At 41.4% G+C, this 14,422-nt stretch overlaps 1 protein-coding gene across 1 annotated transcript in view; it reads left to right on the forward strand.

Annotated features, from left to right (window-relative positions):
- LOC140246243 (gamma-tubulin complex component 6-like) overlaps positions 1-14,422 on the forward strand; it is a 39,508-nt gene that overhangs the window by 9,022 nt on the left and 16,064 nt on the right. Inside the window, exons 6-18 of the mRNA XM_072325699.1 lie at positions 1,048-1,104; positions 1,755-1,916; positions 2,941-3,095; positions 4,339-4,546; positions 5,118-5,434; positions 5,974-6,159; positions 6,355-6,446; positions 7,586-7,725; positions 8,368-8,517; positions 9,256-9,337; positions 10,131-10,219; positions 11,184-11,299; positions 12,248-14,235. Of these exons, the coding sequence (XP_072181800.1) occupies positions 1,048-1,104; positions 1,755-1,916; positions 2,941-3,095; positions 4,339-4,546; positions 5,118-5,434; positions 5,974-6,159; positions 6,355-6,446; positions 7,586-7,725; positions 8,368-8,517; positions 9,256-9,337; positions 10,131-10,219; positions 11,184-11,299; positions 12,248-14,235 (3,742 nt within the window). The remainder of the gene's footprint in view (positions 1-1,047; positions 1,105-1,754; positions 1,917-2,940; positions 3,096-4,338; positions 4,547-5,117; positions 5,435-5,973; positions 6,160-6,354; positions 6,447-7,585; positions 7,726-8,367; positions 8,518-9,255; positions 9,338-10,130; positions 10,220-11,183; positions 11,300-12,247; positions 14,236-14,422) is intronic.

Here is a 14,422-nt window from a genome sequence, read left to right on the forward strand (position 1 = left end):
AAAAAGCGTGCAACGAAAAGTCATAACAACACGGCGTGTTATCCTATGGTAGATGACTTCTGAGCAAGCGGCGCTGGTGCGGGTATTTACTGTCTTCGTACCAAAGAGATTTGGTGTAATCTCTTTGATACGTATGTGATACATACGTACTACTGTACGTGCGTGTGCGAGCAGCACCACTGCACACTGTGTGATCATCTGTAAAGCCGATTGAAGAGTGGCCCAGTTGTATTGAAATAGGAAGTCTTATCATCTGATAGACTGATATTATACTAAAGATAGTTCTTCGACCCATTTTATAAACCAAATAATGCACAGGTTTAAGTTCATGACGTTAGTGGAGATGAAGCGCTCTCTCGGGTATTCACAATGTAGTGCAACATGCACTCGGCTTCGCCTTGTGCATGTTGCACAATTGTGAATACCCTCGAGTGCGCTGCATTTCCACAAACGCACTCACACCTGTGCATTATTTGTATAATATATCAAATATTTGAAGAGCAAGTATGACATGTGTGTCAATTGATTGCACTTCATTTTGGGATACACACATTTGATGCAATCTCCAAGTAAGTGCAAAAACAAATGTCAGTGGTTGTTGCTTTTGATGAAATAAGTACTGATGACTTGTTTTTCAACATTATGTGTTACAAGTCAAGTAGTGTTAGAATTTGAATAGACTTTAATAATTAATCTACCATGATTGTTTGAAAAACACCATTTGGGGAAATTTTGGTGTCCAATCTTCGACTTCAGACATTTCTAATTTGATACAATAAATGTGTAATGTAGATACTTCCCTCACAGTATAGGCAAAAGTTATTCCTGAATCAGAGAGCCTTTGATGAATATTTTGTCAAGGTGTGGAGAATTATCATTTCAGGGAGACTCCTTGTAATCTGGGGAATTAATTTCTGTACGTTTCATTTTATCCATGGTGTGAATTTTACATTTTCACATTTTCACATAGCAATTGTTTGGGATGTGACAGTAGCAGCACAATAACTGCTCTACTGTGTCTTCATCTTCTTGTTCTCAATTTCATAGATATTTGAAACAGAACCTGGAAGAGACTTATGTGGCAACAGATTGTTTGCAGTCAAGGTGGGTGCAAATTTTGCGTTGTAGTGAAACGTAATTTTGAGACATGTGCCATATCAAGTATGAGTACCAATGGTAAGGTCAGGATCTCTAGATGTGAGAATGTGGCAGCAATGCAACAATTATTTGTTTTCATGTATTAAATGATTTACAAATTATTGTGCCTATCGGCATTTCTTAGCATCAACGTTGGTACAAGTTTGACTGATCGGCAGATGGTTCTTCGATTGACTTGATCTTCATTCACTTCCTACCACAGTGAAGTGTGAGAACATAGAAACAAGGAAAAATATTTCTTTTAGTGTATTCAACTAGGCTTCTTGGGACTGATTAACGTTGTCATTGCCATGGGCAACCTGCTTGTAAATAATGTCAATGACAGGTGAAGTTTTGGTTCCAAGAGGGTTGATTAATAATAGAAAAACAATGGTGTACTCATGTATGTTTTCCTGTTGGGTCTCAGCAACATAACTATGAAGTGCAGACTTCTGTTTGGAATTGTGTTGCAGATTGTGTCTTTTGACTTTTGAGATGGAAGCTGTAGTAGCGAGTTGTCTTCTAGACATTTGTTTTCAGTTAAGAGCAGAGTTATGTAATGCCTACTTGCCGTCTTGGCTAGTAAACATGCTGAATGTTCATTGGATGGTTTGCAGAGCATCATGGGAAATTCGTACGAGCGGCGCACCAGGGAGTCTCTGTTTGGTGGGCTGGTCCACAGTCAGGTGACAAGGATTGATGCCAGACTGACCCTTCCGAGCCTGCCGGACTCCACCAATCCGGCCTTCCTGGGTCTCAGAGTTCCTCAGCTTGGTGATGTGAGTACCCTCTCAATCAGCTGTGTCACTCTTCTTTTTACATCCTAGCAAAATCTTCATTTATAGACGAAAAATGACAAACTTACAGGGTGAGCAGACACATTGGACTACAAACAACATGGACTGTCCAGGAGGGGCTAGGGACACAGAACAAAGAAAACAGTGGGGGTAGGTAAGGTGTCAAAGGCAGGGAGCCAAACAGGTATTGAAGGAGGGGGGATTACAGCAAAGGAATGAGCCAACAAAGGGGGAAGGTAGGGCCAGTGATGATCCCAAGGATCATTGGGGGCAACCTGTGAAGGATGGAGAAGAATAGGGAGGCAACATCACCCAAGATGAAGAACAACACAAAGGTAAAGGATGCACTATAAAGTATGAAACATGTTACTTTGAAACCCCTGATTTCAATAGATTAACCCGTTGAGGATGGACTGATTTTGCTGCAACATGCATTTCCCATAGACACCTGCCCAAGGATACTTGGGACTCGTCCTCAATGGGTTAAGACAATAATGTGTAAATCAAATGTTCTTGTAGGTATGAAGTATTACCTATCACACATTCAGGATTGCCTTCATGATAGCATATCTCTCTCAAATGTCAGTGATTTCAAGTGGTGTAACGCAAGCATGCATTCATGTTGCATTCCCAGATGATTTGAGATACTATGTTGTCCAGAGGTAGATGGTTTGATGTTACGTCATGTAATCTTTCTTGGATGTGAGTCTAGTCCTGAAAAGGAACTACTCAGTCTTGACGATTCACTAAGCATGTCCCTTTTGTCTTCAGGATAATGAATGCATCATTAATCCTTCCAAGGATGATAAAAGAATCATTCATGTTTCTGAGGACGGGAAGAACATGTTTGCTGGAATGTTGAGACTGAGTACAAATAGGTCCTTTTCAGGACCAGACTTGCATCCAAGAGAGAATATAAGGTGGACCATAAAACCACCCAGCACTAAATGCTCTACCACCACGGAAGCATTCACAGAATTTATCCTTGTTCCTTTTCCGCATCAAGTCTCCACCCTCAGATGACGAAGGGTACCACGAATCTCACTCGGACTCCGTGCTGTCGATCCAGTCGACGGCACATGCTCCTGAGAAGGAGAACCTGTGGGAAGCAGCGCTCCGCTATCAACCCAGCCGACACAGGACCTGGGAGAACATTGGCAGGTGAGTGTACTGATGCTACGAATGTTTGCAGCACATTATTTTAGCCTTAGTAGTGCTTTATGTGTTGCAACTTCTTCCAATAAAGCAGTGCAATGCACAGCAGTGTGTTCTGTATACATTGTTTGAATTTATGCATCATACAACTGCTGTGAACCAATGCACAGTGAATAAGCACTGCAAAATACAAATCTAAAATTATTCTGGATGTCAATACAAGAGAGGAGAATTTGTATTTCCCCCCCCCCCCCCCCCCCCCGAGATCTCGGCCATCGGTGGTGCAATCGCGATGAAATTTTGCATGTGTGAGACCCACATCATAATCTACAAGACTGTGTCATAAGATTTTTTTAAACAATCAATTTCTAATTTTAATTAATTAATTTTGCAAATTAAACTCAAGATCATATTTTAGCCTAATTAAAAGCATTGAGAGTCTAATTTTTGATCTGTAAATCTTTTTTAGCATATTCAACAATTGTACATCACAAAAACTTCCAAAACTTATTTCAATTCTGATGTATTTTATTGTATTCAGAATTTCTTATGTATTTCCTCGTTTTTCAACTTTTGCTTTTTCTTTGTTTATTTATTGGAAATTGTCACTGACCACTTTTCTACCATAATTAGCATAAAATTAATCGATGAAAGTGATTAATTGTAAAAATAATCAGGTTTTTATGACTTTCATGACAGAGCACAGTTTTCCATAGGAAATGTACGCAAAATCACAAAATTGTGCCCGTTTTGGGGTGACATTCTGTTACAAAAATGGGTGTGGTTTCACAAAAATATGCGCGGACGTTGCAAATTTGGTCTCAAATATTGCTCGAGACTTGAACAAAGTCAAGAAGCCTCGCGATAAGGCCTTCTCGCGTTACAGAATTTTTTAGGGTTAAGTATGAGAAAAAAAAAAGCAAACAAAGCCGCTACAGAACAGCTTACCCACTTGCCTAGTGCAACTGTAAGTCACTGTCAGGCAAGTGAAGTTAATGAGTATTCCCTGTTTAAGAATATGAAGCCCTTGCTTAGCTGGCATGAGGGAAGTAGAAATATTTTCTCATGCCCTGCAAACTCTTTCCATTGGATTGTCTCTCTGGTTTGTTTTGTTCTCTTAGTTTGCATTATTCACCCCTCCCCCCCCCCCCAAGAAAAAACACACGCAACAACAAAATCAAAAGTATATTTGGAGAGGAAGTGACTGTTCTTTCAATCTTCACATCATTACCTTTTCCTGAACTGCTAGCCATCCGTGTCGAACTGAGAGACCTTACCTAACAGAGGCAGGAACTGCAGTCCTTGACAGGGTTTACAAACTGAGGTGCAAGGAGGCTGCCATCCTCCAGCCGAGTACCAGGAGGCAGCTCACCATCCTTGGAGACCAGAAACGTCTCATCCAGAATGTCTGGAACATCCTCATCGGGCTTCCCTCAGAACAGTTTGTCTGGAATGAAGTGAGTACCCACTGAATGCTTACATAGCATCTTCAAGTTAGCACTGGGATGCATTTGTCAAAAAACATTTACCAAAGCCCTTCTGAGGAGACTAATGTTGAATAGAAGCAGTACAAAACAAGGAGGCAACATGTCTGTGCAGTGATGGACATCTGCTGTTTTTTGTTGTTATAAATGCTGATGTAAGTAACAGTAACATGAAGAATGGTAGGCATGTTCAAGTTGTGAATACAATTGGACCATACTGTGCTACTTTGTGAAATTATGCTTGTACTGCCATGCTCACACAATAAATCTTATCATTTTTATTTCAAAGATTATTTTGCTATAGTGTGCTCATATCTCATGTTTAGTTCTTGAAGGCCTTCATTCATGGACAGACAATTAAATGATAGGTGTCTAAAGTGGTGATCTAATTTTCATTCAACAAATGGCCATGGAATGTAAATATCGTCGGTTGAGAATGATAAGGGCGTTAAGTTGCCACAAAACCCATAGTGTTCAAGACAACTTAACGCCCTTCTCATTCTCAACAGACGATATATGACTGTGTGTCTCTTCCCCAACCCAGGAATCTTCTTCATTTACTGTCAACCCAAGCATCTGCCTGACGGGGACCACGCCCGACAGCTTCCACCAGCTCCTAGCTGAGTTTGCCAGGGCTGGGACAGACTACACCCGCCTTTGGCACGCCTCCCAGCAGCCGGCCACTGACTCCACCTACACCGGCGGCCTGGTGCTGCAGGCCTTCCTGGGTGCGGTGCGGCGCTACCTCCAGTACTACCACGCTCAGGTGCTGCTGGCCCAGTCTCATGCTGAGCAGGACAGCAGGGAGGTGACTGTTCTCCTCATGCGGACCATGTTTGGGGGACTCCTTGGACAGCTTAGGTGAGTATTGGTGTCTAATGGGTGTTTATGGTTGTTATGTCGGTGCTTATGGTGTGTCGTAGATGCTCATGGTTATTCTGTTACTGCATGTGGTATCTTCTAGGTGTTCATGGTTGTTCTCTTTTAAATGTTTATAGAACCTTACTTGTGCTCATGCCTGTGCTTGTAGTGCCACATTGGTGCTCATGGTTTGGAGAACAGAGTAGTTTGTAGTCAAGTGTAATTTGATGACTGTGTGTTCTGATCAAAGTTAGTATGTCAAATTCAAAATTTCCATTTTGACTCTGTGCATTGTTTTTGAGCTTTCAACTTTGACTTTGTTCAGTAAGTCATCATTCATGAGGAGAGGTAAATTCTTGTCATATACTGCACAACATGGCTAAAAAAAAAATTAAACATTATTCCTATAGCAGTATAAAGGCGTTTCTCATGTATAGATTGTGTAAAGGCTGTACCTTACCATTATGATATGTACAAGATATGCTCAGAACCATAATGAATAGTGATTGCTTATGTTGTATCTTCCTGCACTGCGTCAGGTTTCTTGCCAAATTGTGTGCCTGTGATAGGAGAAAGGGGACCAAGCCAGGGGGGCTGGGCGACCCCCTTCCCATCGGTATAAAGCTCCTGACCTACCTCTACCAGGAGGCGCTGGACAGCACCGGCACCGACCACTACCGCCTGATGCTGTCCCTCCTCCGAAGCAGCTGTGCTCCCTACCTCATGTGAGTGCTTTTTAATATCGTCAATCGTAACACAAGATTTTTGTCCACTGACACCAGTCCATCATTCTTACAAAATGACCTGGTTTATGCTCATCTGGTCCCTTAAAACCACAGACTGATTTTGACTTTTGTTGAAAAAATGTCACTCTTTCAAACAAGCTAATAAGTACTAAAAATGTTTGTCTCTTTTCTTAGGTTCATCCAGGATTGGGTTTTTCACGGCATATGCCGGGATGCATATGAGGAGTTCATGATACAGGCCAACCACACGTATCTTTTCTACAGAGGTAATTGCTCAAGGATGTTAATGATGACAGCAATTTATCAGAATGGATAAGGGTTGCAAATCATTTGTTTTTGTTCATATGTGTGCATCTTATTGAAAAAGCGTAACAAATGATCTGTTTAAGTAAGTGCAATAATCTGCTCTCAATAATGAAAAGTAATCTGAATATTCATATTACTTTTCTTGCTCTCAGCTGATCTATAGCATACTTGCCAACTAGTAAGATTTTATCAAATTCAGTAAGATTTTTTACGTTAAAAATAGCAAAATCAGATTTTCTGTCAGAGAAATCAGATTTTAAAAAAATATTTAGATAGACCTTTCATGTGCATTTTCTGAATATTTGACCGAAAGTAAGATTTTTAACTTAAGTTTGCATATAAAATAAGATTTATGCAATCCACGAGTAAGATATTTCATCTTGAAATGTTGGCAGGTACATGTATGCTATAGATCATGACTTGTGGATACACTTGCTGCAAAATATACCTAGGTAAAGTGTAGCATAGAGGATTATCAGTCAATATATTGTTTTACTTTTGCTTGTTTCTCATGATTCAGCATTTAACATTTCATTATTATCACTAGCAAAATGTGACTGTCCAGCTCAAAACCTACAAAAAAAGTTGTAGATTAGGACTCTATGTAAAGTTGACCGAATCAGAATTTTTAAGTTTGTCTTACCTGGGAGAGTACTGGTAATCTTTTCTTTTAACCAACTGTCAAATGTGGTGGCGTAAAACAAAACTAAAATCAAGAAACTAGCAGTTTTCCTGTACCATATTTTCTGTTTAGACAGGCACTGTTTTCACTGAGTTTTTATTAATACTTCTTCACAGCATGCCTGAGTAACCCTTGTCTTTGAATCCTGTTTTTCCCTCTTTTATGAAACTGCACCTCCTAACTCTCACATTTTATTCACCTTCTGAATGGGAAGGAATAGTTTAAGTTTAAGAAGTTGTATGTCATTTTAAAACTATGTAGAAAAGTGGAGATTAATTTTGGCCTACTTTTTGTTGGTTTTAAGCTAGACGGTCAAAATCGTTTCTCTATTGAATTTGAATAATGTAACTTTCCAATACAAAAACTAAAAGGAGATGTGTGGTGATTTTTCTTTTCTCCTGAATGTTTGCCCACCAGACAAACACTACTGGACCCATGGATACCTGCTCATGTCTGGACAGGACGAGTCAGCAGTTCCACTCTTTCTGCAGGAGCTGTCCAGTGACATCTATGTCTGTGGGAAGTCCATTAACCTCCTCAAGCAGTGTGCCCCAGAGGTATGAGAGAAAGGAAAAGAGATAGATAGATGAATAGATACTGTAAAAGTAGATATTTTCGCACGACTAATTTTTCGCACTTGGCCGGGTAAGAAGAGTTTCGCATGTTTTTAATTCCGCGGAATCAAGACAACTACTGAAATATGTGGCATGCAAAAATATTGGCGTGCTTTTATTTTTGCGTTAGTTTATGGTTGCCCGAAATGTGCGAAAATTTCAACACCACGAAAATTTCCACTTTTACAGTAGATAGATAAATAGATAGATAGATACTATGGACAGATAGAAACTCAAATGTTTCTGGTTTGTTTCTTAAGATCATGAACAGTCATTTTCTACATACGTAGGTCAAGAGCTGCTTTATGCAATTCAAAATTGCTATTATGTGCATATCCTGTACTACTATAAAAGTGGATATTTTCGCGCGACTAATTTTTCGCGTTTGGCCGGGTCAGAAGAGTGAGCTTTCTAAAGCTGCGCTTTCCAACCAGTGGGCCCCAAAGCTCTCGCAGGTGGACCATGTCGTCGGCCAAAAATAAAACTAAAAAGATGAGCCTAACAAGTATTTGAAGGAGCCAAAGTGGGCCTCTGGTTGAAGAAGGTTTAGCAGCACAGTTCTAAAGTATGCATTCCCCTTTGCAGCACTTCATATGTAACGCTACGGTGGAGACACCCTGCGTTGGACTGACATTCTCACCAGTGGATCTGGAGCTAGTGACAAGCAGGACCAAGACCTACGTCAAACACATGGAGGTCCTGGCGGGCCAGCTGACGGTCTCTCGACAAGAAAAGGTACTGAAATGAACAGGAGGAGAGTGCAGGGAAAGTCTTGTGAGTTGTGATTATAAAGTCAATGATTGCAGAACTGTTTCCATAACAGTCTTTCATGCTAGAGGTTTGAAAAGTAGAAAAGTTTTCTCTCCCTACATGACAGCTGTGGCCACAAAAAACAAACAAACAAACAAAACAACAAAATATTTTTGTCTCATCTTTAACAGCAAGGGCTACTACTTTTTTCTTTTTATCCCCAGTTGAAGAAAATATAATATGACAAATGAAGTCTCTCTATCTCGCTATTTCGCTTCCTGCAATTAGTTTGTTTGTTTTGTTGTTGTTTTTTTGTTCTCAAGCTTCTTTTTTTCCTCAATTCTTAGTTAAACAATGCTTGTCTGTATATAATTATTGCACATGTGAAAAAGTTTTCCAAATACTTTGAAAATACTGGCATTCTGTAATGAATATCTAAGATTGTCCTTTCATATTTCAGCATTAGTAAAGATTTAATCCTGGCTGATATGTGCATACTCTGTACTTAGTCCCTGATAAGAGTGATATTTATTTTGTCACATGCCTACAGCAGAAGTCTGAATACTGGTATTCCAAAATCAAAACAAAAAATTGAGATTGAGGATAGTTTCTGTACTAGAGGTTTTGAAAGTGTACTCTGGTGGAAATGAACAATACAGTTGTCATGAAAACACTGAATGTATTCCATACTGTGGTGTTTCCTTTCTGTGCTTGATTCATCAGGAACGTATGGAGGAAGCAGCCAAAGCAGAGCTCTTAACACTGGCCAGACGTACAGCAGCAGAAGAACAGCAGAGGCACAATGGTGAGGTCGTGATCTCAGAAACATGTATTTTCACAAATGTGATGACCACACTGTGGTGTGGTTTGTGCATGTTAACCCAATGTTCACATTGGTCCCTGCGATGCGGGGAAAGTCCCATGCTCCTTCAAAACCATAATGTGAACACTCGCTGAGGCTTGTGCTAAATTGTGTTAAATTCTGTTACCTATATGCACAATTCACAAATTACTATATGCTGAAGAGAAACTGCACCATTCTGACTCCAGCAAACTGGTCGGCAAAATGAATGGACTGCTGTGCACAGGGTTTATACCTGTCAGGTGGATTCTGAAGTGATCACCCTTGCTTTTATGTCCATAGGCATAGCTATTTTGAGACTAAAATACACAACATAGCTTCGAATAGGTCATGATCTTTAAGTATTGTGGAATCTTGAGAATTAATGGTGCTGGTTGCCACTAGAATAGATCAACCTTTTCAGTGCCAGGGACTTTGGACAATATGTACAAGGCTTTGGGGTTTTCTTTGCCAACTAACACTCAAAGTAAACAGAGGATTAAGTTATGATTTTGTATAATCAAGAACTCATTTGTGAATTCTGGATTTCTACACTGTGGCCATGTTCAGATTAAACCCTTTGGGAAATTTTCCTATGAAGCTTTATTGTTTCTTACGATATATGCTGATGTCATGAAGAGTAACAAGCCAGCAGCCAAATGGCCTGCTATGTGACTTTCGAATGTGAACATGTTAGAGCTGAGTGAAGACTAATGCTTGTCCGTTATTCTTGTTTCACATTAACATGAACTGGCAGAAATGGTAAAGGAGAGAAGAGAAGCCATAGGGGCCAAGAAGAGGAAAGAATTCCTAGCTCTCAAGGAGCAGATGCAGAAAGACTTGCTTGTAAGTGCATTCATGGATTCAGTGTACTCAGTTTCTGCTGTATGGTCCTACAGCATAATTTGATGTAATTCCATGTCCTCTCCAATTTGCTGTTAATAGTATTTAACTGTTACATGATAGTTTAAAATTTTGGCATATAAAAATATTTCTGTTTCAAAGGAACATTTAAATCACCCAATATTATTTAGGGGGTGTTCAATGCATTCCATGAAGTAGAAATCATCACATTTTCTTACTTTGGTGTCAAGGGACTTTATATTAATTGCCTTCCATTGCGTTGCATACTGAATTCCGAATTCCCCATAGACTTAATACATAGGCCACCAGGTTCCTGTATGGAACAGGTTAAGAGTTCATTGTATGAACAGTTCCAGAAACTACAGTCCAGCTGTCTCTACACATCTCACCCTCATGTGCAGAATGAATAGAAGTTAAACTGTCTATCACCCTGATTTGTATACCTAACATCTACCGAACTCTTTTAGTATATTCACCCACCATTCTGGCATTGCAGTGAACTTGTGAAAAGTTTGCTTGCTGTATGCATGTTAGCGTTCAATAACACAATCAATTGATATACATTGAACGATACGTTCAATGTATGAAACATGTGCATACTGATACATGTACATGTATACAACGACAATACTTGCACATGTATGTACCTGTCTATAGCAGCCTGTCTACAAGACCCTATCTACAGCAGCCATGTGTCTATAACAGCCCCTTTTTTTTTCTCTCTCCCTTGGATGGCTGTGAGACAGGTTTCACTGAAGTGTAATTCACAAATGATTACAAACTTCTTTCTGTAACGGGACACTGGCTGTGTGTAGGGTAGATACAGAATGCCATAATGTACCAACACATCAACAGGGAATAACCTTTAAGAACATATAATTGTTTAATTCAACAAATAAGCATAAATGCTGATGATGTTGTTGTTGTGCTTTCTTATACCATAAAGAGAAGAGGACAGCAGCGTGAGGATGAGAAGGAGGCAGACCGGGAGAGGATGGAAGAACTGACTAAAAGGGAGCATGCTGCTCAGGAGGTTGAGGATGAGCTAGAAAGACAAGCAAAGTGAATATTATAGATCTTATCATTTTTACCTCTGCCACAGAGATTAAGGTGTTGCTGGCATTGGCTTGTCTGTTTATTTGTCTCTCTCTTTGCAAAATAACTCAAAAAGTTGTGAAAGGATTTGGATGAAACTTACAGGAAAAGTTGATAATGACACAAGGAATAGACGATTACATTGTAACTGTGGTTTAACCCACCATCTGGATCCAGGATTTGTTTCTTTTTTTTTTTTTTAAACCCGTTGAGGACGAGACCTGAGTATACTTGGGCAGGTGTCTATGGGAAATGCGTGGTGTAGCAAAATCAGCCCGTCCTCAACAGGGTAAGGATTCTTTATCAGTGGTACATAGGGCAATTTATATCGGTGGAAGTGGGCTGATTAGTGGAGGTCTGTGCTCTTGGAGTGCTTTTCTAGTTCATGACAGGCTTGCTTGAAAAAATGAATAGCATTGTGATGTTGTACTCTTTGACTGCATCAGCCTGTCAGCACTCATCAGACTCATATTTGGGCTTTCTTTGGAGGCTGACATTCAGTGAGTTGTCTGTTTTAGTTACTTTTGAATGTTTGCTTTCATGATGTTGTGATGTATTGTGATATTGGGATGTGATTGAATAAGAGCACATTTGAAAGGTTTTCCTTCACATTTCATAAACTTTTGTTCAATAGGTCTATGGTAGAATTAATTTGTGTGTTTCTGGTTTATTCTCTTCCACATCTAGTGCGGAGATTGCTTGTTAAAACAAAATGATGTCATCGTAGATCTGTTCCATGAAATGCAATTGCGTTGTACTTTCATGAGTTGTTCTCGTGACTGCTTCAATTTTGGAGGAAAACCTACCTGGGCACATATTCAGTCTTGTCTTTGTGTTGATAAATATCTCCATTAGGTGCATGCCTAATGCATTGTTGGATCATCTGTCTTTATATCATCTTCTTTGACCCCACAGGGAAGAAGTGATCAAGTTCTATGCAGACTTGGCCAAGCAGGCGTCCGCTAGGGAGCAGCGAGCCCTCTGGAGGATTCGTCGCAGACAGCTGGACCAGGAGCGGGAAGCTTTTCTCCAGCGAGACCAGGAGGCACTAAGCAGAGAGTTGGCTGCTCCCCTCATCCAACGGCCCAATGAAGAACTAAAGCAGCAGCAGCAACAACAGCAGCAGACTGATGGTTTAGGAGAAGTTGCACTGGGTACTCCAGAAGATGCTCAGCAGGGGGATGATGGGAACACACCTACATCAGTGGCACTGGAATCCCCACAGACGATAGGAGCAAGTGATGTCGAACAAAAGGATCACATTGCTTCTTCCTCTGCAGGACAGGATGAAAGAGAGAGCACAGCGAAAAGTCATGTTGATCCAACTGTTGAGACCGAGGAGACGGCAACATTGCTTCCAGTGGAAACAAGTTTTGATGAAGAAGATGTCCTTGATCATGATGATAAGTTGGAGCTTGGTAGTGATGCTAATGAGGACCTGGAACCAGTTCTGGCTCTCATCAGAGGTGATAAAGACAATAGTGGAGAACAAATTAGATCTCAACCAGAGAGGAAGGTGAAAAGTAAGACTAAGAAGGGGGGCATCTCAATTGAAGATTTCCTGCCTAGACAAGAGCAGGGAGGTGAAGGGGAGGATTTCATTGACTTTGATGATGAGGAACAGGTCAAAGACACCACCCTGGATGATGTCCTTCTGGAGATTGGATCTTCATTGCCGAGCAAAGCTGCGGTGATGGGGGATGGGAAACCTCTACCAGGGGATTCAAACGAAGGAAATGTTTTGGACGACATCTTAGGGTCAGAGACTAACCTAGACAGGAATGGAAGTGGTGATGGTATCGCTGGCCTGCCACATCGGTCACACAGCCATGGCCACCCATCCCAGATGAGCCTGGATGCATCGGCCTCAGCAGAGTCTCTGTGCGGTCTGCCAAAGAGACAGCACTCCCATGGTCACGTCTCAGACACATCTCATGGGATTAGTGGTGATGATCTTGCCGCACTCGGAAAGGCAGGTGATAGCAGTGCCATACCTGTCCAAGGACTTCCGCAGAGACCCCATGTCCATGGCCATGTGTCGGACTCCAGCCTGCAAACGCACGGATCCTTCCCTGAAGGACGCTCTGAGGACCTTGGCAGAGTGGAAGGAGTCCCCCACCTCGAACGCCAGATGGGTGAGCAAATGTCAAGTACATCATTAGCCAGGGATGGTCAGGATCAGGGATGCCCTCAGGACTTGGATTATGGCAGCACAGAGGGTCTTCCCCACCGATCCCATGAACATGGCCATCCATCCCAATCATCCATTCAAGATTTGGGACACTTGGAGAGTAGACAAGAGGACCAGTCTAAGGGTGTTTCTAAGCAGCCTCTCCACAGACTTGCATCTGTTTCCTCACTAGGAATCAGTGAAGACACCAGCAGTGATGCTGTGGACTCTCAGAGAATCGCAGGGATTCCACATCGTCCCCACATTCATGGACATTCATCCGATTCAACCATCCAGAGCATCATTAGTGGAGGAGGGATCACTGCAGAGGGCACAAAAGCACCAGAAGACTCTGGCTATGACACTCGTGCCACAGCTCAAGCTTCCACTTCAGAGGAAGAGAGTGTTCCAGGATTGCCGCACCGGCCGGTCCTCAAGGGGCCTGATTCAGCCCTATCTCATGGAAAGACTCTGGACCAGGATGAAGGGAAAGAGCATAGCAAGGGCGTTGTTGGGATACCCCAACGCTCCCATGTCCATGGTCATGCCTCTGATTCATCACTGGGTGACGTGATATACCCATCTCAGTCAGGTGGTGGAGACGGGGGACTGCCTGCCATCAGGGAGGAGAGGAGAACTGTGGTTGCCATGGTGAAGCAAGGACACCATTCAGACTCTACTGTGCAGAAGCTTCTGTACCCTATTCAGACGAGCAAGGATGAAAAAGAGGAAGGTAATTATCCACAAAGGAGTTCCTGTCTCGGTGACAGTGCACATAATAATTTAAATCTTCACCCTTCGAAGCATAAGATAATTTAGAACATTACATTATCAGCTATTGCTTTGTTGTTTATTTCTTACTTTGACGAACTCAATCAGTCAAAGTCTATTTTTGTTATGTGAAACAGATAGCGAGTAAC

The sequence above is a fragment of the Diadema setosum genome, chromosome 2 (genome assembly GCF_964275005.1).
Source record: "Diadema setosum chromosome 2, eeDiaSeto1, whole genome shotgun sequence".
Lineage (NCBI taxonomy): Eukaryota > Metazoa > Echinodermata > Echinoidea > Diadematoida > Diadematidae > Diadema > Diadema setosum.